Source organism: Rattus rattus, chromosome 17 (genome assembly GCF_011064425.1).
Source record: "Rattus rattus isolate New Zealand chromosome 17, Rrattus_CSIRO_v1, whole genome shotgun sequence".
Taxonomy (NCBI): domain Eukaryota; kingdom Metazoa; phylum Chordata; class Mammalia; order Rodentia; family Muridae; genus Rattus; species Rattus rattus.
The window spans coordinates 36,618,041-36,642,490 of NC_046170.1; the positions used below are offsets into that span (position 1 = coordinate 36,618,041).

Consider the following 24,450-nt stretch of genomic DNA (forward strand, 5'->3'; position numbering starts at 1 on the left):
CAGACAGAGATTTAACCACTGAACCATCTCTGCAGCCCCCCTGCTATATTTCTGAGGTTTTAATTTTTTGAAAGCATTCAAAGATGTTAAGAAAAGACAAAGACGGGGTTGGGGATTTAGCTCAGTGGTAGCGCAGCTTGCCTAGCAAGCGCAAGGCCCCGGGTTCGGTCGCCAGCTCCGGAAGGAAAAAAAAAGAAAAGACGAAGACTAAAACAAAAAGGCAAAGGAAGAAAGTATCTTTCCAAAGTCTGGCCAGGTGTGACGGTGCGTGCTTTAATCCAGCCCTTGGAAGATGAAAGCAGGAAAATCTGGAGTCAAGGTGGTCCTTGGCCACACCCTCCAGCTCAGCCTGGGCTTCATGAGAGCCAAGCTAAAGCAATTAAGTCAGAGGGAGTGTGACAGAGCTGTCTACCTGCTTTCCTTAGGAGGGTGGGGGAATTCACCCATGGGTTTTGGTTTGGTTTGGTAGTGGTGGAGTTTGTCTATGTTCTTATTTGAACGTCTGAGCCCAGGCTAGCCACGGGATCTATAGCTAAAAGATGACCTTGGACCTTGAACTCCTGATCCCCAGGCCATCCCCCTTCCAAGTGTTGGGGGTCACCAAGCTTGATATACATATCGGTGTGCATACCATTCCCCCACCCCCAATTCCCAGTCAGCACTTTTAAAGCTGATCTTAGAGAATATGCCGGACCAGCTTTCTGAAATTCCATCTGTCAGTAAGCACACTTGAATTGTAAAGAACAGTTATTAAGTCAATGTCAGAAAGTTTTAGTGTCTACAGCTGTTAAATAGAAACCTGAACACAATGTAAGTTCAGACACAGCATGTTCCCCTCTCCTAGCTAGCTATGACGAGAAGTTAAGAGGATTTCGTTCTCTTTTTTATGATCACAGGGGAAAGAGTGAATGCAATTTCCCACCATTGCTAGTTATATAGATGAGTTTGCCTTTGGGGAAAACACAGGGTTCACGAACACTGAGAACAATGGGTAAACCTGACCTGAGCATGTGCACCTCATGTACGTTTGTGATACCTTCAGAGGTCAGAAGGCATCAGATGCCCTGGAACTGGAGTTGGGGATGGTTGAGCTACCATATGGGTGCTGGGAACTGAACCCCCAGTTGTCTGCAGGAGACGCAGGAATAGCAAGTCCCCCTAACCACTGACCCCTCTACCCCTGACCTAATTCTTTTTCTTTTCTTCAATAGTTTCACATGGTTCGGCAGGGTACACCTCAGTGGTATCCCTAGCACCAGACATAGTAACGTCCTATAATAAAAGCTAACCTTTCTAAAACTAGCAGTCACTGAGTGAAACACTGATATCCAAACAAGACCATGACGAACAAGGACATGAGTGTTTTATTTGTTTCTCAGTGTTGCAAAGCCAGTGCTTCACCGTGGGAGAACAGCAGCCAGCACAGCACACGGCGAGACAAAGACGGGACTCTCCTGCATCTGACACTGCACAACACCTCCCCACAGGCCCAGCATTTCCAAGGAGAAGACACAAAGTCTCGGACCAAAATCCAGTGGTGGATATGGGCAAGTCACCAAAGTACGTAAGATACACCACTGTTATCCTGAATTATGAAATTCCCATAACCAGTAGGTAGCATCCCACCTTGTAACTGTGGCTGGTCTGGAACTTGCTATGTAGACCGACGTTGAACTAACATCTGCCTGTTGAGTGCTGGGATTCCATGGTGGTCTGTCACCAAGCCCAGCTTCATAACTACTTTTCACCACAGATGATCTTAAGAATTCTAAACACCAGAGCTTAACCCCTAGTCTAAATACTTATTACAGTGATTATCAAAAATCTGTACACTGTGTTTATCTGCATCCATTAGGAAGTTGGGGGTGGGCCTTAAGTAGCACTGTCAAGAAGAGTTCCTTTCCTTCACTATTGCTAAGTTATGTCAAGTCCTCTATTCTCCACTAGTTTAAGACAAGCATGCTGGAACAGGGCACGTCCCAGTTCTATGTGGAAGCCATGGTCACTCCTCAATGGACTTCACATATTTCTCATACGCTTCTTCACTCATTAATTCATCCAGCTCAGAAGGGTCACTCAGTGTCATCTTGATCAGCCAACCTGTACCCAAAACAAAACCTCAGTTCAAATTGCCTTTTCGAAAGTCAAATTCATTCAGAATGTAAAATTTTAAGTCCCTCAAATTAATACAGTGCCTTCATTTAAGTGATGCTGTTGCTCTAACATACATCCATTCTTTCCTCAACAAGTTTAGCCCTCAGACATTAGTGGGCTGGAGTGCTGGCTTCGTTCTTAAGAGTTTACTGCCATAGCCCAGAATCCATGGTTGGTTCTAAGCACTGATATCAGGCGGTTCACAACCTACGAACTCCAGCTCCGGGGAATCCAGCACCCTCCTCTGAGGGCCCCTGCACTCAATAGCCCTACATAGAAACAAGTAAGCTTTCTCTTGTTTCCATTCTTTAAAGACAGGTTTCTGTTTAACGTCCCAGCTGTCCTGGAACTCACTTTGTCACCAGGCCCTTGAACTCAAAACGATCGAATGCCTCTGCCATCGCCTTCAGAGGTGGGTGGAATTAAAGGTGTGTACCACCATGCCCGGCTCAAATAACTTTAATTAAAATATTTAAAATAAAATCTTGGGGTGGGAGGAATGATGGCCAAACAGTTAAAGCACCTGCACATATGTTTCTTAAAAGGCACACCAAATATTAGCTGTTAGAACTAATGGCAGTAGAAAGACCGAATGCCAGGCATGGTGGTGTACACCTTTAATCCCAGCACCTAGGAGGCAGAAGCAGGAGATCTCTGGGAGTTTAAGACCAGCAAGAGCCATGTAGAGGCCCTGTCTCAAGCCATCCAACCCCAGAGAGGAAGGGAGGAGCTAGGATGGGGGCACCCTAGAAAGTCTGAAGTGCAAGACAGCAAGCCAGAGAGCCACAACCAAATCCTAACATCGCCACCTACTGGCTATGTGGCTTCTGGTTACACTTTTGAGGTTGTTCATTCTGCATAACAGGGGAGAAAAAACTGCTGGAGGCACAGTGAGTTACCTCACTTATTTGGGTTAAATTCTTACCAACAACTTGCGTCTTCTTAACATGTTTGTTGGCTGAGCCCTGGGTTTTCCTTAAGTGCTTCATTGACTTCAGTTACCTCTCCTGACAGAGGAAGTAGGGATTCACTAGCAGCCTTGCTTTCAAAGCACCAAACTCCTCTAAAGGAAGCAGTGAAAGAAATTGAGTTAACATCAAGTCAGTGACTTAAAAATATAAAATGTCGGGCTGGAGAGATGGCTCAGTGGTTAAGAGCACTGACTGCTCTTCCACAGGTCCTGAGTTCAAATCCCAGCAACCACATGGTGGCTCACAACCATCTGCAATGAGATCTGGTGCCCTCTTCTGGTGTCTCTGAAGACAGCTACAGTGTACTTATATATAATAAATGAATAAATAAATCTTTAAAACACACACACACATATATACATATATATATATATATATATATATATATATATATATATATATATATATAAAATGTGTCTAGGGTGGTGGTGCACTTTAGTCCCCCGCACCAGAGTCAGAGCAGGGGATCTCTCTCTAAGTTTACAGCCAGCCTGGTCTATAAGGTGAGTTCAGACCAGCCAGGGATACTGGCGAGACCCTGTAAAACAAACAAACAAAGATACAAACAGGAAATCAGGTAAGCGATGTGGCTAGGTGACAGGCGTTTGCCTGTGCCTGCACAGCAGGCTCATTCCCCAGCACTCGTAAACTGGGTGTGGTGGTGACACCTGTAATCACACACTGCTGGGGAGACAGGCAGAACATCAGTTCAGGTCATCCTCAGCTACACAGGAGTCAAGAGGATAGCCTGGGGTAAAAGATCCTGTCTCAAGGGTTGGGGTTTGGCTCAGTGGTAGGGCTTACCTAGGAAAGCAAGGTCCTGAGTTGATTCCCCAGCCCCGGAAAAAAAAAAAAAAAAAAAAAAGATCTGTCTCCAAATAAACACCCCAAACAAAAACCTTTTTAAAAAATTCCTTGAAGTGCTTCCTTAGGTAAGATGCTTGCTTCTAAGCCTGATGACCTGAGTTCAATTCCCAGGACCAAAAGGTACAAGGAAGAACCATCTCTTGCCAGTTGTCCTCTTGACACCCCCCTCAAAACAAACAGTGTTAGAAAACAATTTAAAGACAAACTAAAAAAGTGGTTACCCACTATTCAGTCATGCTAAAAAGATTCTGACTGTCTTTATTTATAGTCAAAGTTTCTGTTGGTTTTGTGCAAGAAAACATGAATACCTTCAACAGCGTTAGCATTACTCTGAACACTGAATGACCCTGGCGGTGCAGTGTCTGACACCAGTGTACTGATGTGCAGTAAACAACTTTCAATTTGCTAGCCACGTGGTGTCACATACCTGGCCTGTGAAGGTCCTAAACATCACCAAAGGGACTTGGTAAGCTGAAAAAAGAACTGCAGCCCAGCCCAGGAACCCATATTAGAGTAAGCAAAGGTCACCTAGTAAGATGAACGCCAAGTGTCTTCTTTACGGTTACTCCTGTGGTGAAACACCGTGACGAAGGGACTAAAGGAAGCATTTAACTGGGCTGCTTACAGGGGGCTGGTCTCCTATAGTCATGGTAGGGAGGGTAGTGGCATATAGGCTGGCATGGTGTTGAGCCATTAGCTGAGAGCTCACATCTGACCAACAGGCCCACAGGCCAGGCAGAAGCCTGGGCCTGGTGTGGGCTTTTGAAGCCTCAAAGCCCAGGGACACACATTATCTAAAAAGGCCACACCTCCCAATCCTATACAATCAGTTCTACTAACAGGGGGCCAAGCATTTAAACATATGAGCCTATGGGGCCCACTGTTGTTCATACCACGCCAAGCCTACATCTTAAGAGCCAGGCATCTGACCCCAGGCAGGCTGAAGCAAGGGATCTCCGTGGAGTTGAAGCCAGGCAGGAAATACTGAGACACTGTAGGATTTTGTTTGCTTTTGGGTTTTTGGTCTGTTATTCTTTCAATTCATTTTTTAAAATTTATATATTGGTGTTCTGTCTACATTTCTGCATGTATTCTGTGTGCGTGTGCTGACTCCCTCAGAGGCCAGAGGGGGCCATCAGATACCCAGGAGCTGGAGGTACAGATTGTTGTGAGCCACCATATGGGTGCTGGAAATTAAACTAGTTCCTTTGGAAGAGCAGTTAGTGCTCTGAACTATCACTCCAGCCCAGAGGCCCTGTTTTTATTTTGTTCTGTAAAAAAGGTACCTACTGTCGAGTCTGATGACCTAAATTCAATCCCTAGACCCACAGGGTGGTAGGGAGAACTAACTGCCCCAAATTGTCCTCTGACCTCCATGTATGCACCATGGCATGTGCCATGTGTGTGTATCTTTACACACACACACACACACACACACACACACACACACACACAGAGACACACAAAACCACACAGGCAGTAGTGGTGCACACCTTTAATTCCAGCAGGTGGATCTGTTTCAGGCCAGCCTGGTCTACAGAGAGAGAGAGAGAGTTCCAGGATTGCCAGGACTATACAGAAACTTGGTCTCAAAAAACAACAACAAAAAACAAAATAATCAACAACAACAACCAAAAAAAAAAAAAAGGGTAGGGAGTTCAGTACAGCACTGGCTCAGCACAAGGCCCTAGGCACAGGACCATACAGGTTCAGGTCTACAGAATCCATAAACAAAGAAACTTTGAAAAACCTCACACTACGAGATAAAAGGTGGGCGTGGAGAGATGCTATTAAAAAGATCCAAGATCAAGACATCCAGGCAGACAGCACTGTCTTACAGGTTCATGGTCAATTCTGTAATTCTGCTTAGTCATATGACTGGTAGAATTGTGAGGCTAGGTTCAAAACTAGGTTCAGGGCTGAGAATACCTGCTCCCAGTACCCACACTGCCCTTCTGAAGCCTGTGCAGGCAACCAGGCATACACATGGTGTACATGCAACATGCAGGCAAACACTCATACACATAAAATAAGAATAAATCTTACCCCCCCCCACACACACACACAAACAACAAAAAATAGACAGACTTTTATGTTGGATTCTCTCTGCTGTATGCAAAGGAAGGCAGATTTTAGCCTTTATTTTGCAGTGCTGGAGATGGAGCCAAGGGTACACATACATGCTAGCAAATACACTTGACCCTAAGGCACACCACAGCTCCTTTACAACCAAAAGCCTCAATGTTATTTTTTGTGGGTGGGAGGATAGCATTGATGGCCTTCCTCTGCCCCTGACTACACACACACACACACACACACACACACACACACACACACACACTTAAAAATTTTAAGAAAGCATTAAAAAGTTACCATGTACCCTGCAGACTCTCCATGGAAGAAGTGCGTCCCAAAGCTGGACTTTGAAACTGTGAGTAAGGAACATAGCCCAACCCACATTACTTCATCTAACTAAGTACAGCCCTTCCCTTGGGACTGGACTGTAACACAACACCCTCCGCTCACACCAGCACAAAGAATATCCTTCCGCCGCTCTGCAACTGGCTACATCTTATTCAATCTCATCGTGTATAACATGAAGATGTTCAAAGGCAGAACCATGTCATATTCCAGAACGTTGACTGTATGTAGTAGGCTAGGTTTTCTGTTTTACCTTGAAGAGGGTATGAACACATGGTCAAATGTGTATAGGGCACAGAGATACTGTGCCCCTGCAGTAGATTCCAGACATAGCAGATCTTTGAAACATTTTGATGTAGAACTATCAGCTGATTGGCTTAGATAATTCAGAATTTGACTCTGAGATCCCATAGTTTTCCTTTTCTGCTTTAAGATACTTTGGGGGTTGGGGATTTAGCTCAGCGGTAGAGCACTTGCCTAGCAAGCGCAAGGCCCTGGGTTCGATCCCCAGCTCTAAAAAAAAAGAAAAAAAAAAAGACTACTTTGATTTGCTGGCCATGATGGCAAACACCTTTCATCCCAGCATGAGGGGGGCAGAAGCAAAGGCAGGTAGTTCTGTGGGTTTTGAGGCCAGTCTGGTCTATATGGTGAACTCGATGTGGGAAAGGACTACATAGAAAAGAGAAAATGTTGCTCTTCCTGAGGACCTGGATCCCAGCACCACATAGCAGCTCATCTCCATGTGTAACTCTGTAGGGTTTTAAGCCTCTTGAGGCTAAGGCACCAACATGAGTGTACAGACTTACATGCACAGACAACAAGAGCGCTCGCTCTCTCTCTCTCTCTCTCTCTCTCTCTCTCTCTCTCTCTCTCTCTCTCTCTCTCCTCTCTCACACACACACACAATTAAAAAGAATGAAAAATAGGGTGATAGATGTTGATAGAGCACTGGAGTTCAACAGCAACCAGGCACAAGGAAGGTGTGGGCAGGAGGATTGGAAATTTAATGTCGTAAAAGAGACTACAACAAAATCAAGGGTTAGCCTGGGGTATAAGCCCTGTCTAGAGTGAGAAGCGTTTATTCCTATTCCGATGATCAACTCATACAAGCAGAGGCTACCTAAATAATGCTGACTTGATACTGTACTGAAAGCGTTCTGTTGTTGATTGATGATGCCTGCCACAAGCACAAAAAGGTAGTGCGCGTTGCTTTTTTGTCGGTGCGGTCAGAATACAAGATTCCCTGCGTCTGACAGACCGTTCCTAATCTATCAGCAAGTACAGCTTAGAAGCAGGTTACCTGGCAAGAAGCCAAAGCCCAGGATAGTGTAGGCAAAAAGCATATGCTACCTGGTACCCCAGGGACACTGGATTTCCTGCAAACCTCCTATCTACCACGCCACAGCATCTGCACTGTTTTCACCACCTCATCTTTACTAAAAGCGATGGCTTTAAGGGACTGCTGTAGCTGTCCCAGGATTCAGAATCCAGGTGCTGGCGGCACAGCTCAGAAGGTTGGCAGGGGATATGCCCAGTTCAAGTCCCAAGACTAGCCTGGGCTACAAAGCAAGACTCTGTCTCAAATGACAAAAAGAAAACAAAAAACATCTCCCTATACTAATTAGCTGTGGCATTTTGCCACATGCCTACACGTGACCCATTATGAAGCACTCTTTGAATTCCTTCTGATGGTTGGGGTGTGTGCCATTTCTCTCAGACTTCTAACTCTTGCTCTCTTTTCATTTTTTTTTGTAGGGTCTAATTTTTTTGGTTAACTGGGGTGCGTTTTGCCCTTTTTCAGCTCTCTGAATTCACTAAGTGCTGAATCCTAGAAAAGGGACTTCCGAGGGCTCCCCCAAAATGCAGCAGACAGAACCCTGGCACCCAGACCTTCCCGTCTGGTTTCCTTCCTTCTCTTGGCCTTCCTTCACACCTTCATGCCACCTGCCTCTGGCTCCTCCTCCTCCCCAGAGGCTCCTGCAAAGCTACAACCTGAGAGTCAGCCTATCCTTCAGAAGGGAACCCCCAAGGCTGCTGCAAGTTCTTCCATTGAAACCTCGACCACGCCCCCCAAAGGCCCTTACAAACGACTCCTCCCCTAAGCCCTTGCGCTCCCCAGGCCCCCTTAATCAAAAGGGTCCCCATCAGGAGCCATACCCCCATCTTCCGTCTGACTTACCCGCACCAGAAGGTTTGCTTCCTTCTGCGGCTTTACCGCCAATGAAGTGTCTGGGGGTGTTCCCCGGGGGTGAGAAGTGGCCACAACCTTCACTTAGACGCTCCTACAGGGGCCGCGGGCAAGGAAGGTCGGGCAGCTGGTCGCGGCCCGCTAGAGCCGGACTGTTGCTAGGTTACAGCCGCGTCAGGCGAGGCTGGGGGCAGTCTTGACGGAAGTGACGTAAAGCCTCAACAAAACAGCTCAAGGGAGGCTCTCTGAGGGCAGGACTAAAAATTCCGTTTTGCAGTTCGGTTGCAGTTGCTTGCTTTACACCATGGCCTGTTGCTGGGTCCCTCTTCCAACCCTAAACGACGATTTCAGGCGACTGGCCGGTGGCGCCTGCGCGCTGCGGCCCACGTGCTGTCAGGCTCTTCGAGGCTTCGCACCATCGACGTTAGGCGGCCTAGTTGCGTTGGGAAACCTTTTTGCCTTCTAGAAGGGCACGCCTCAGATGCCAGGCAAACAATTGCCTGTGGAACAGCCACTTCTTCCTTTGGCAGAATCGGACTCATTCGGTTTGCATGTTTTTAGTCACGATCTCCTCTGTTTTGTAGCCTATGTGGCCTTGAACTCCTTGGCAGCCCTCCTTCCCTCGGTGTCTAAAAACGTGGGGGATTGAGTGGAGGTTTCCACCCTCTGATATGGAAGGATTTTTTTTGTTCTTTTTCAATGCTGCCCGCTTTGCTGGGGCAGAAGCAGCAAACAAATTCTGCAAGAGGACCCACTTCACCATGCTGCTCTTGGTGCCTTTGAGCACTGAAAAAACACACCCCAGGCTACGTAACGCCTATGCCTGGCTTTGTTGGGCATTGGGTAGTAAATCTAGCATCAACTCTTCATGTCTAGTACAAAGGCCTCTCTCTTTCTGGTTTAAAAAGTATTAAAGGAAAAGCAGCCTTCAAAAGCGCGGTGATAAAAAGGCATTTGGGAAAAATAGCTAAAATTACTACTTTTTACCTTTATAGCATTATATAATATATACTATAGCATATGTCAATCTATAGCATAGATTTATAGCATTAATAGCCTCTCAAAAAGATGCTGATGTATGTGACAGATTATTAAGTTGGAACAAAGTCCTCTTCTAAACTATGAATATATTTATTTCATACATACATACATACATACATATAGATGTTTGTTTGGGAGAAATACATATTATGTGTATGTGTATTTCATAACATAATTTGTACATACTTCTAAAATTTTATTTTTAGATTTATATATACAGGTGTTATTAGTGTGTCTGTACAGCATGTTCCTGCTGGGCAGTAATAAAAAGGCACACTGGTTGTTTTCTAGGTTCACATGTTAGACAGGGACTCTATCACGAGATGTGTCCATTTCTCAGTTTTAGAGGTAGGGTCTCACTATGCTGCCTAGTCTGGCTCCCAAGTCAACATCTTCCCTCTGTCTCTGAGTGCTGGAATTACAAAACACTTTCCCACCAGACCCTGGCCACTCAAGCATAATCTTTTACAAGTGAAAGGTAGGCAAAGTCTTTTAAGCAGCCACAGAAATGGGGGCAGGGGGATCAAATTTCTAGTCCTGTCAGACAGGGGTCTGGTGTCCTCAAGCACTGGTCTTGATCTTTTTTTCATACAGGATACTGTCTGTGGAAGCCCCCTAGTGGTTCTACTAAGACCCAACATAGTCAACCTCAAAAGGTGGCTTTCTTTTTTGTTGTGGAGTTTTTTGACGTTGTTTGCGTTTTAGTGCCTTCTGAACAATCTGTGTTCTTAAACTTTAATTTTTTAAAAAACTTTTAAAGTGTAGCCTGGTCTTTTGACTGAATATATGTTGGTGTGCTCCCATGTATGGTGCCCATGGAGGTTAAGGATGGGGACTTTGGAACTGGTGCTAGAGGCATTCCGACATCCATGTAGATTCTAGAATTGAACCCAGGTCTTTTTGGAAGAGCAGACAGAGATTTAACCACTGAACCATCTCTGCACCCCCCCCTGCTATATTTCTGAGGTTTTAATTTTTGAAAGCATTCAAAAGATGTTAGAAAAAGACAAAAGGCAGGGGTTGAGGTTTAGCTCAGTGGTAGCGCATGGCTTGCCTAGCAAGCGCAAGGCCCCAGGTTGATCGCCCAGCTCGGAAGGAAAAAAAAAAAAAAGAAAAAAGCGAAGGCCTAAAACAAAAAACCAAAGGAAGAAAGTATCTTTCCAAAGTCTGGCCAGGTGTGACGGTGCGTGCTTTAATCCAGCCCTTGGAAGATGAAAGCAGGAAAATCTGGAGTCAAGGTGGTCGGCCACACCCTCCAGCTCAGCCTGGGCTTCATGAGAGCCAAGCTAAAGCAATTAAGTCAGAGGGAGTGTGACAGAGCTGTCTACCTGCTTTCCTTAGGAGGGTGGGGGAATTCACCCATGGGTTTTGGTTTGGTTTGGTAGTGGTGGAGTTTGTCTATGTTCTTATTTGAACGTCTGAGCCCAGGCTAGCCACGGGATCTATAGCTAAAAGATGACCTTGGACCTTGAACTCCTGATCCACAGGCCATCCCCCTTCCAAGTGTTGGGGGTCACCAAGCTTGCTATAGATATCGGTGTGCATACCATTCCCCCACCCCCAATTCCCAGTCAGCACTTTTAAAGCTGATCTTAGAGAATATGCCGGACCAGCTTTCTGAAATTCCATCTGTCAATGCACTTTACTTGAATTATAAGAACAGTTATTAAGTCAATGTCCAGAAGAAGTTTTAGTGTCTACAGCTGTTAAATAGAAACCTGAACACAATGTAAGTTCAGACATGTTTCCCTCTCTAGCTAGCTATGGCGAAGTTAAGTTAAGGATTTACGTTCTCTTTTTATGATCACAAGGGAAAAGAGTAGAATACCAATTTCCACCATTGCTAGTTATATAGATGAGTTTGCCTTTGGGGAAAACTTACAGGTTTCACAACACTGAGAACAATGGGTAAACCTGACCTGAGCATGTGCACCTCATATGCGTTTGTGATACCTTCAGAGGGTCAGAAGAGGCATCAGATGCCCTGGAACTGGAGTTGGGGATGGTTGAGCTACCATATGGGTGCTGGGAACTGAACCCCCAGTTGTCTGCAGGAGACGCAGGAATAGCAAGTCCCCCTAACCACTGACCCCTCTACCCCTGACCTAATTCTTTTTCTTTTCTTCAATAGTTTCACATGGTTCGGCAGGGTACACCTCAGTGGTATCCCTAGCACCAGACATAGTAACGTCCTATAATAAAAGCTAACCTTTCTAAAACTAGCAGTCACTGAGTGAAACACTGATATCCAAACAAGACCATGACGAACAAGGACATGAGTGTTTTATTTGTTTTCTCAGTGTTTGCAAAAGCTTCATCTTCACCGTGGAGAGGTGGCAGCCAGCACAGCTTTGCAATGAGACAAAAACGGGACTCTCCTGCATCTGCTAACACACCTCCCCACAGGCCCAGCATTTCAAGGAGAAACCTACAAAGTCTGGGACCAAAATCCAGTGGTGGATATGGGCAATCCCAAATGCGTAAGATACACCACTGTTATCCTGAATTATGAAATTCCCATAAACCAGTAGGTAGCATCCCCACCTTGTAACTGTGGCTGGTCTGGAACTTGCTATGTAGGCCGACCTTGAACTAACATCTGCCTGTTGAGTGCTGGGATTCCATGGTGGTCTGTCCTCAAGCCCAACTTCTACTTTAACAGATGATCTTGGAATTTAAACACCAGATGTAAATACTTTATTACAGTGATTATCAAAAATCTGTACAACATCCATTAGGAAGTTGGGGTGGGCCTTAAAGCCTGTCAAGAAAAGTCTATTGCTAAGTTATGTCAAGTCCTCTATTCTCCACTAGTTTTAAGACAAGCATGCTGGAACAGAGGCACGTCCCAGTTCTATGTGAAGCCATGGTCACTCCTCAATGGACTTCATTTTTCTCCACGCTTCTTACTCATTAATTCATCCAATCAGAAGGGTCACTCAGTGTCATCTTGATCACCAACCTGTACCCAAAAACAAAACCTCAGTTCCAAATTGCCTTTCGAAAATTCAAATTCATTCAGAATGCTAAAATTTAAGTCCCCTCAAATTACCACAGTACCCTTCATTTAAGTGATGCTGTTGCTCTAACATACATCCATTCTTTCCTCAACAAGTTTAGCCCTCAGACATTAGTGGGCTGGAGTGCTGGCTTCGTTCTTAAGAGTTTACTGCCATAGCCCAGAATCCATGGTTGGTTCTAAGCACTGATATCAGGCGGTTCACAACCTACGAACTCCAGCTCCGGGGAATCCAGCACCCTCCTCTGAGGGCCCCTGCACTCAATAGCCCTACATAGAAACAAGTAAGCTTTCTCTTGTTTCCATTCTTCAAGACAGGGTTTCTGTTTAACCGTCCCAGCTGTCCTGGAACTCACTTTGTCAACCAGGCCGGCCTTGAACTCAAAACATTCGAATGCCTCTGCCTCCTTCAGAGGTGGAGTGGAATTAAAGGTGTGTACCACCATGCCCGGCTCAAATAACTTTAATTAAAATATTTAAAATAAAATCTTGGGGTGGGAGAGATGATGGCTAGGCAGTTAAGAGCACCTGCACATATGTTTCTTAAAGGCACACCAAATATTAGCTGTTAGAACTAATGGCAGTAGAAAGACCGAATGCCAGGCATGGTGGTGTACACCTTTAATCCCAGCACCTAGGAGGCAGAAGCAGGAGATCTCTGGGAGTTTAAGACCAGCAAGAGCCATGTAGAGGCCCTGTCTCAAGCCATCCAACCCCAGAGAGGAAGGGAGGAGCTAGGATGGGGGCACCCTAGAAAGTCTGAAGTGCAAGACAGCAAGCCAGAGAGCCACAACCAAATCCTAACATCGCCACCTACTGGCTATGTGGCTTCTGGTTACACTTTTGAGGTCGTTCATTCAACTGTAACAGGGAGAAAACTGCTGGAGGCACAGTGACTGAGTTACCTCACTGTTGGAGTTAAATTCTTACCAACAACTTACCGTCTTCGTAACATGATTTGTTGACGAGCCCTGGGTTTTCCGCAAGTGCTTCATTGACTTCAGTTACCTCTCCTGACAGAGGAGAGTAGAGTTCACTGGCAGCCTTCACGCTTTCCAAAGCACCAAACTCCTCTAAAAGGAAGCAGTGAAAGAAATTAGTTAACATCAAGTCAGTGACTTAAAAATATAAAATGTCGGGCTGGAGAGATGGCTCAGTGGTTAAGAGCACTGACTGCTCTTCCACAGGTCCTGAAGAGTTCAAATCCCTTAACCACATACATGGTGGCTCACAACCATCTACCAATGAGATCTGGTGCCCCTCTTCTGGGTCTCTGAGGCAGCTACAGTGTACTTATATATAATAAATGAATAAATAAATCTTAAAAACACACACACATATACATATATATATATATATATATATATATATATATATATATATATATATATAAATAAAATGTGTCTAGGAGTGGTGGTGCACTTTAGTCCCCGCACCAGAGTCAGAGGCAGGGGGATCTCTCTAAGTTTACAGCCAGCCTGGTCTATAAGGTGAGTTCCAGACCAGCCAGGGATACACAGCGAGACCCTGTCGAAACAAACAAACAAGATACAAACAGGAAATCAGGTAAGCGATGTAGCTAGGTAGACAGAGCGTTTGCCTAGCATGCCTGCACCTTAGGCTCATTCCCCAGCACTGCGTAAACTGGGTGTGGTGGTGACACCTGTAATCACACTGCTGGGGAGACAGGCAGGAACATCAGTTCAAGGTCATCCTCAGCTACACAGGGAGTCAAGAGGATAGCCTGGGGTAAAGAAGATCCTGTCTCGGGGTTGGGGGTTTGGCTCAGGGGTAGAGCGCTTACCTAGGAAGCGCAAGGTCCTGGGTTCGGTCCCCAGCCCCGGAAAAAAAAAAAAAAAAAAAAAAAAAGAAGATCCTGTCTCAAAATAAACACCCCAAACAAAAACCTTTTTTTAAAAAATTCCTTGAAGTGCTTCCTTAGGTAAAGATGCTTGCTTCTAAGCCTGATGACCTGAGTTCAATTCCCAGGACCAAGGTACAAGGAGAGAACCATCTCTTGCCAGTTGTCCTCTTGACACCCCTCAAAACAAACAGTGTTAGAAAACAATTTAAAGACAAACTAAAAAAAGTGGTTACCCACTATTCAGTCATGCTAAAAAAGATTCTGACTGTCTTTATTTATAGTCAAAGTTCTGTTGGTTTTGTACAAGAAAGGCATGAATACCTTCAACAACGTGTACGTACTCTGAACACTGAATGACCCTGGCAGTGCAGTGTCTGACACCAGTGTGCTGATGTGCAGTAAAACAACTTTCAATTTGCTAGCCACACGTGGTGTCACATACCCTGGCCTGTGAAGGAGTCCTAAACATCACCCAAGGGACTTGGTAAGGCTGAAAGAAAGAACTGCAGCCCAGCCCAGGGAACCCGCATATTAGAGTAAGCAAAGGTCACCTAGTAAGATGAACGCCAAGTGTCTTCTTTACGGTTACTCCTGTGGTGAAACACCGTGACGAAGGGACTAAAGGAAGCATTTAACTGGGCTGCTTACAGGGGGCTGGTCTCCTATAGTCATGGTAGGGAGGGTAGTGGCATATAGGCTGGCATGGTGTTGAGCCATTAGCTGAGAGCTCACATCTGACCAACAGGCCCACAGGCCAGGCAGAAGCCTGGGCCTGGTGTGGGCTTTTGAAGCCTCAAAGCCCAGGGACACACATTATCTAAAAAGGCCACACCTCCCAATCCTATACAATCAGTTCTACTAACAGGGGGCCAAGCATTTAAACATATGAGCCTATGGGGCCCACTGTTGTTCATACCACGCCAAGCCTACATCTTAAGAGCCAGGCATCTGACCCCAGAACTAGGAAGCCGAAGCAAGGGATCTCCGTGAGTTGGAAGCCAGGCAGGAATACTGAGACCTTGGGGATTTTGTTTGCTTTTTGGGGTTTTTTTGGTCTGTTATTCTTTCAATTCATTTTTAAAATTTATATATTGGTGTTCTGTCTACATTTTCTGCATGTATTCTGTGTGCATGTGCTGACTCCCTCAGAGGCCAGAGGGGGCCATCAGATACCCAGGAGCTGGAGGTACAGATTGTTGTGAGCCACCATATGGGTGCTGGAAATTAAACTAGTTCCTTTGGAAGAGCAGTTAGTGCTCTGAACTATCACTCCAGCCCAGAGGCCCTGTTTTTATTTTGTTCTGTAAAAAAGGTACCTACTGTCGAGTCTGATGACCTAAATTCAATCCCTAGACCCACAGGGTGGTAGGGAGAACTAACTACCCCAAATTGTCTCTGACCTCCATGTATGCACTGGCATGTGCATGTACCAACACACACACACACACACACACACACACACACACACACACACACACACACACAGAGACACACAAAACCACACAGGGTAGTGGTGCACCTTTAATTCCAGCAGGTGGATCTGTTTCAGGCCAGCCTGGTCTACAGAGAGAGAGAGAGAGTTCCAGGATTGCCAGGACTATACAGAGAAACTTGGTCTCAAAAAACAAAACAACAACAAAAACAAAAATAATCAACAACAACAACCAAAAAAAAAAAAAAGGGTAGGGAGTTCAGTACAGCACTGGCTCAGCACAAGGCTTGCCCTAGGCACAGGACCTGAGTTCGGTCTACAGAATCCATAAACAAAGAGAAACTTTGAAAACCTCACACGAGATAAAGGTGGGCGTGTGGAGAGATGCTATTAAAGATCTAAGAGATCAAGACATCCAGGCGGAGCAGCACTGTCTTACAGAGTTCATGGTCAATTCTGTAATTCTGCTTAAGTCATATGACTGGTAAATTGTGAGGCTAGGTTCAAAAACTAGGTTCAGGGCTGAGGAATACCTGCTCCCAGTACCCACACTGCCCTTCTGAAGCCTGTGCAGGCAACCAGGCATACACATGGTGTACATGCAACATGCAGGCAAACACTCATACACATAAAATAAGAATAAATCTTACCCCCCCCCACACACACACACAAACAACAAAAAATAGACAGACTTTTATGTTGGATTCTCTCTGCTGTATGCAAAGGAAGGCAGATTTTAGCCTTTATTTTGCAGTGCTGGAGATGGAGCCCAGGGTACACATGCATGCTAGCAAATACACTTGACCACTGAGCTACACCACAGCTCCCTTTACAACCAAAAGCCTCAGTATTATTTTTTGTGGGTGAGGAGGATAGCATTGATGGCCTTCCCTCTGCCCCCTGACTTTCACTGTAGACATTCCCTGTGCTCATCATCTGTGACATGGGTGGGGAACTGTAAGAGAGCACTTGCTGAGACATGACTTCTCCAGAGCCGGTGGCAGCCTTCTTCAGCCTAATTACACACACTGAAGGGGAAAGCTGAGTAAAGACCCTAGGTCCTCCATGGCTCTCTCTGAAACACCTTTTACCCACTCATCTGCAGCCTGCTCGTGTAAGCTAATGAACCAGTAACTGTTACACATTTCTATTTCAATATTCTCTTTTCCTGAAATTACTCTAACTGACCCTGAGTGCAAACAAATGGTCATTCAGGTAAAGGCCATGGACTATGACATTCCAAAATGAGAAGTACACTCACCTTGTTTTTTCAGTTTTGTCCCAACTTCAGGCAGACTGCAGTAAACAACATCTCCCAAAGCTTCCTAAAACATAAAAACATTAAAATGTCTAAGTGGACCCCACCAGAGAACAGGAAAGAGACAAACTAAATTTAGTCTATATTTTGGTCTATATATTTCACACACAAGGGGCTACATTCTTTCCTCTTCTTTATACCCCATTAAACATGTAAACTGGGCCAGGTGTGGTGGGATATCTCTAAAATCCAATACTTAGGAGGCAAATATAGGAGGGTTATGAGTTCAAAGCCAGCCTCAGCTACATAACAAGACTCCATTGCACAAAAAGAATAAAATTGGATGAGACTTGGTGGTACACCTATCAGAAGCCAAGAAGGGAAGAACCCAAGTTCGAGACCAAGCTAGGCTACAGAAGAAGTTCAAAGCCAACTAAGTCACCTTAGCGAGAGCCTATCATCTCAAAATGAAAAGGAAGAGAAGGAGAGCCATACCTCAGTGATGGAGAACCTGCCTCACATGTGTGAGGCCCAGGGTTCACTCCACAGTACTTCAAAAATAATTTAAAATGTTAGGTGTACTGTGGGCACATGTATATATGTACTGCATATATGTGTGCAAAACTATGTGGACGTTAGTGGACAACCCTGCAGGAGTCAGTTTCCACCTGTCATGTGCATCCCAAGGATCAAACTTAGGTCGCTAGGCAAGTGCCTTAACTTGTTGAGCTGGCCCAGCAGCCCTAAGTATATATAGTTTAACTGGAGATGTACTACAAGAAACAAGCCTCCAGCCGATCTGACCTCCAGGCCAGAGGAGCCCTGGACACAGACTACATATTCCCAACAATTACCAGTGGTTCTGACCCAAACTGCAATGCCTGAAACCCTCCTCACTGATCCATCAAACAGTGGTCCTCACAGACCTCCCTTCCAGGGCATCGCCGTGCCAGGTGAGTGACCCACCTTTCCTCACATCACCCAGAAGGGCTCTATCGCACGCATTTTGTACTTTGCTGTCTCATATGTGATTCCCCTTTGTAGATAAACAACCTGTTAAACAACCTGTACTGTGCCCCCTTAGGAGGAATACAGCCATGGCAAAGAAGGTATCAGAGACGGAGACCTGAGAATCTAGGATGTCTGAGGGGCTGTGCATTTTCTCCAACAGTTCCCCTTTCTCCTGCCTCACTGCACACATGCAGCAGGGTGAGACCACTGAGTGCTACTGCATGGACAAGGTTATAGAGAAAAGGCCAACCAAACAAAAGGGCTCTCTGTGTATTTATCCTTAGCTGCATGCCCTGTCCTTGGTCACGTGGGTCTCACAGTACCTATAAAGACAATGAACCCCAGCCCCGCCCCCAGCTCTTGAGTTTGCTCTTAACTGCCCAACACCAAACACTTCTTAAATTATGTTCCCTCCTTTTAAGTGTTGACCCAGTATAGTAGTTTTTTCAAAGAATCTTGAGGTTGATGTCAAACTCATGGTGGTCTACCTGAGTATGAGGTAACACTTATGTCACCATGCCAAACATGGTATCCCTTGTAACAATACACAGGCCTACTAATGTACATCTGAACTCTTTTACCTCTGATTTTTCCCTAAGGGTCTTTAGAAGAGCCCAAAGCACTATAGCATTTTTATAAGGTAGAGAGAATCCGATCTACTTGAGAGCACGCTGTTACAGATACATCAGGGCAGTCCAATACCTGTGCAAAGTTGCTGATTCCCACTGTTCCAATACCATCCTTTGCTGTTACCCATTCGTGCTTCTCTGTGAATTTACGCACTAAAACAGAAGACCAGTATTTCAGAAAAGCAGCAGCAGCATTTCCTCAAAAGCCCTTCAAACATCATTGGTGTCAAAGGCTAAGACTTCTCCAGGGTTGGTGATTGACTTAACCGACATTGCTTCAGTAGTTAGATGCCCAGTAGAACAACAATGTATAAAGATAAGGCATTTTAACAACACTGTGTAACCACAGATGGACGGAGATGAATGTTGAAAAGATTGATGTTTACGTAGGTGAGGGCCTTACCTGAATACATGTATGCATACCACATGTGTGCAAAGTCCACTGAGGCCAGAAGATGTCAGATCCCCAGAAACTGGAGTTACCCAAACCCAGGTCTTCTGAACAGCAACTAGTGCTTTTAACCACAGAGCTATCTCTCCAGTTCCAAAGATCACATCTTAAATGGAATCCTTGTCCATCTCTGGGCTTATCTGTTTTAACATCAGTCTAAATCATTCAAAAAACTTCAGAGCCTATTTCGTGAATTTATTCAATGACTTCTTTTGAGGACAGGATTGGGGTGATGGGTCTGGGGAGACAGAATCAAGCCTGCTCATACAGAAAGCAATGTATGCTAGTACACAGCTGGCTGACCTGGACTACAGGGGCTGAGGTGGGAATGTGGCAAGTTTAGCTGGACAGCGTGGCTATGCCTGTGACCTAGCACTTAGGAGGTGGGAGGACTGAAAGGTTAAGACCATTAGGATGGCTTTAGAGATGACGCAGCAGTTAAGATACATATAAAAGTAAAATACCATTAAGACAATTCTAAAACACAAGAATCAATTCTGAAGGACTGAGAATAGATGATAACTTGTCTACCATGTGGGGCTCTGGATCAGTCCCACTGGTAGGGGAGGGGGGTTGATTTACACCGGGCACAGTAACCTGTAACTATAATACTGTGGAAAGGGGGATCAATTGAGTCTGAATTCAAGGGAGCTTGGGCAACACAAGACCCTGTCTCAAAAAAAGATCTGAAGTGAAGAGATTACTCAGCAGTTAAGAGCATGAGTTGTTCTTGTATAGGACCAACCATAGGAGTGTGTTCCAACACTTGCCTGGCTGTAAGTTTAGTTTTAGTAAATCTGATAGCCCTCTCTGACCTCCAAGGGCACCAGGCACACATGTGGTACACAGACATACATGCAGGCAGAACATGTGCACATGTGCAGCATAAATCTTTTAAGATCTGAAAACCAAAAGATTTAACCTAAAAAGGGTAATGTGAGTCTTTAGGTAGTTCATTAAGGTGACTACAACTTGGTTCTGAGGACTGAAACAAGCTTCCTATAACAACTATAACTTGGCCAAGTTCTTGTCAAAGCCTTGGCTTCAATTCCCAACCCTGCTAAAAAATAAAGGAAGAGGGATCTGGGTCAAAGATGATGTACAGCTATGTGGCTGTGGCTCTCAACTGCCATTCTCTTACAAGTCTAGAGCTCCCTGATCACATCACCGACCAACCATCATCAGTCCAATGCAACCCCTGACCAAAGAGGCAGACAACCACTAAAATGTGACCTGCTTGCACGATCCTTGGTCACCCTACTAACAGTGAGTGCCGCTGCCCTGGCCTCAACTTTGCAGCCCTAGCTTGAGCCGGCAGCACTCCGAGCTCAGCACACCTAGGTCTACTTGTCCTCAAAGTCTGTATTGTCCTTTTAACCCAGGAATGCTACCTAAGCTTAACCACAGGTTGCAGTTCTCCATTAACCCTTGACCCTACTCAAGAAAGCAGATTAGGTAAGTAACCCTAGATAGAAACACAGTTTAAGGCCTGGGGATGCTGGGATGGGTGCTTGCCTGTCCCTGAGGTGGCTCTTGGTTCAGTCTCTACCATTGCAGACTGGGCCTGGTGGTGCTCACCTACCGCCCCAGCAACGTCAGAAGGACCTGAATGAAGTTCAGTGATCCTCAGCTACAGGAATCGTCCAAGCTGAGCAAGTGAGATCATGACTCAGAAAGCAGGCACATGCCTTTAACCCCAGCCCTCAGGGAGGCACAGGCAGGAGGATCTCTGTGAGTTTCAGGCCAGTCTGGTCTCCAGAGAGAGTTCCAGAATAGTCATGTTTCTGCCTTGAATTGAGAAAGTATAAACCAAACCCCATCAGGGTTTGGAGTCACAGAAAAACTGAGCTCAAACTGAAGATATTGCATTTTCGAGGACAATCTCACTTAATAAGGGTCAGTGTTCGCTCTCTGGCGCTACACACTAATAGTCAATAGCACTATTCACGACAACATGTCAAACTGCAGGTGACAGGACCTGACTTCATTTCTTCCTCCCAGTAACTCTGAGGTAGCTGTTGCCTCCAGTGTTCTAATGCAGGGCACTGGGGTTCTGAGAAGTCGAGAGACTGCCTGAAACCACACAGCTGCAAGAGGAAAAACCAGAATTGAATGTCTGCTTTAACAAGCGCAAGGCTCTGTACCCTGCATAATAAGTGCACGCACTATTCTGCCAGTTCAAAGAGGGTAAAAATGAGCAAACCTGAGTGGTTAAGCAGACCACAGGAACTGATATATTAGGCAATATTTAACTAAATACCTGGAACTCGGCATGTAGCTCCGGCTGGCCTCGGACTCAGTGATCCTCCACTTCAGCAGTGCTCGCACTGCTACAGGTGGAAGACCCCCACCATGCCTGGCTTGAAACGGGGCTTATTTGAGCATTTCTTTACCCCTGGACTCCAACCAGTAACAAACTGGAGAAATTTTAGCAAGAAAGGAACAAACGTGGCACTCCATACTGAGGAATAACGTGATCAACATTTTGAGTTCCACAGATTTCTGAGAAAGCACTTGCTGAGAGCAGCCGGTCCGATTTGTGCCGCCTGAGTAAGGTTCCCCACTACTTGCACATAAAACAGTTTCCCAGCTAACTGCAAGCGTACGCGTATAATGGGCAGGTCTCCCAGTTATTTCCAGTCCATCAAATCAGCCTCGTTTGAGCCCATCAATGACTCAGTTACAAACGTTAGAACTCTGAAGTCTAGAACTGTCTGTAGTTCACAGCTCAAGCTTCAGCGCTCCGCTTGGCTTTGCGGGGAGCGGGGGAGGAGGGTAAAAAGCTTTTTTGTTTCAGTGCTTTGACTTTTCATTCATCTGTATATACATTCTGCAGCATTTTAGTCCACTAAGCAAACCTAAGCGCTCCCCACATTTAGAATCTCGGTGTACCCAAAAGCAAGCTCACCCCGGAACGAGTGGCCAGCTTACCTATGGGTCCAGCCGTCCTTCCCTCCCAGCTCCACCTTTCTACCCCGGGTTCAAAGTTTGCTTGTGTCTTCTCTCGCCAACTTTGAGAGAAGGGCCGCAGAACCAGGATCCCAAGAGCGAAAAGAAGCGCGGGCAGGGCTATAGCTCGCTCTGGCCCGGAGGCTTGGGAGTGGGGCGCCGGAGGTCTCCGGACCGGCGGGAGCGGTGACCACGTGCCCCGCACTTACCCGAGAGCAAAGCAGATCCGGTGCACAGCGAGCGGACAGCGGCAGCGCTCGGCGCCCAGGGCCTTGGCGGGCAGGAGGCCAGGGCGATGCGCAGGCTGCAGGCCACAGCCCGCACACTCCTTACCACTCGCAGCGACATGATCCAAGGTTCCGAGGGTAACTGCGCTTCGCCTCCGCCACCGGGCCGGCGGGGAGGAGGTGGGCCAGAGTAAGCGGAGCACCGAAGCTCAGGGGCGGGGCCTGGCAGAGGCGCGCTCTGATTGGACAGCTTGAAGATTCCACTTCGGATAGGACAACGCGCGCGAGGGGTGTGTACATGTGGAGGGCCTAAGGCCCGGATGGGGCTGTGTGAGAGGCTGGACTGACTGGGCAGGGAGGAGGCGGGATCTCACCGGAGGGCAGAGCTTCGTCCCAAGAGTGGGATCTTGCAAAATAGAAGCTCTAAGTCCGCAATTTACGGATTGCACTAAGCTGCATCACCGAGCAGCCTGAGAAAGATTCCAGAAAGGATGGCTTTGCTGAGTTAACGCAGTCTCATGCCACTAAGTCCTAAGAAAGACGAGGTGCGGCCAGGCCCTTAAGCTTGCAGTCACGCCTATCTGCACAAGGTCACCATCAGGGGACTCATTTTGTCTAAAGACTGTTCTAGGCATCAAAGTCGTACCGACACGGATCACAGCGTTTTAAAATGCTGAAAACAGCCTGGCGTGGTGGCTCACTCCTTTAATCCCAGCACTCAGGAGGCAGAGGCAGGTGGATCTCTGAAGTTCTAGGCCAGCCTGGTCTAAAAAAAGCGAGCTCTAGGACACCGGGGCTATACAGAGAAATCCTAAAGAAGAGAGAGAGAGAAGAGTAGAGAGAGAGAGAGAGAGAGAGAGAGAGAGAGAGAGAGAGAGAGAGAGAGAGAGAGAGAGAGAGAGAGAGAGTAAGTAAGTAAGTAAAAGAAAACAATCCGGGCTGGAGAGATGGCTCAGAGGTTAAGAGCACTGTCTGCTCTTCCAGAGGTCCTGAGTTCAATTCCCAGCAACCACATGGTGGCTCACAACCATCTATAATCAGGTCTGGTGTCCTCTTCTGGCCTGCAGGCATACATGCAGGCAGAAAGCTGTATGACGTATACATAATAAATAAATAAATGTTTAAAAAAAAAAGAAAAATAAAACAATCCAGGAAGCCACTTTATTACCTTAGAGATCCCAAAAGGGGTAGAAACTCTAAACCCAACATGATTTATGTGGGCCTGGTACACATGTGATTGCAGTCCCCAGGAGATAGAGACAGAAGATCACGATTGAGGTATTTCCTAGACCAGCTAAGAAGCGTGTTGTCCATCCTCGGGTCATCAAATCAGAGCCCTCCATTTCTTCTGCTCACTGTCAAGGGTCATGGGTTGTCACCACCAAGACAAAACAGGATTTACTTAATCTGATGTGGCTATGGAAGTCCTGGGGAGAGGGAGAGAAGGCTCCCTGAAAAGGCCCAGCTTCGTCTACACCCTCCTGAGCAGAGACAAAAGCCTGGCAACTTAAAATGGGTGGGCTTTTCCTCCCGCAGCAGGCCCCTGCTCAGGGACTGGCTTAAGTTCCAGGCCATATCAGGACCTATTTACAGCACCTGTAGGCCACCCTGTCTTTCTTTAAACTGACCAGCTCTATAGTGAAGACTCTTCAGAACCAACAAACAAACCCAACCCTCAAGAAGAGACTCCAGCCGGGTGGTGCACACCTTTAATCCTAGCACTCAGGGACAGAGGCAAGTAGATCTCTGAGTTCAAGGCCAGCCTGGTCTATAGTGAGTTTAAGAACAGCCAGAGAAACCCTGTCTGGACAAGCCAAAGATAGATAGATAGATAGATAGATAGATAGATAGATAGATAGACAGACAGACAGACAGACAGACAGACAGACAGACAGACAGACAGAAGACTTATAAAAAGAGGAGGAAAGTGGTTTTCTTGGCTTTCCTAGTCACCACCCTGCTTTGCAT

At 46.1% G+C, this 24,450-nt stretch overlaps 1 protein-coding gene across 1 annotated transcript; it reads right to left on the minus strand.

Moving 5' to 3' along the window:
- Positions 1 to 1,341: 1,341 nt before the first annotated feature.
- On the minus strand, positions 1,342 to 22,705 carry Gcsh (glycine cleavage system protein H). The gene is made up of 5 exons (XM_032887882.1): positions 22,465 to 22,705; positions 18,929 to 19,008; positions 17,219 to 17,282; positions 13,603 to 13,734; positions 1,342 to 2,100 (listed from the first exon to the last, which is right to left on the minus strand). The coding sequence occupies exons 1-5, from the start codon at positions 22,601 to 22,603 to the stop codon at positions 2,003 to 2,005; spliced, it is 513 nt and encodes a 170-aa protein (XP_032743773.1). The 5' UTR covers positions 22,604 to 22,705; the 3' UTR covers positions 1,342 to 2,002.
- Positions 22,706 to 24,450: the final 1,745 nt, after the last annotated feature.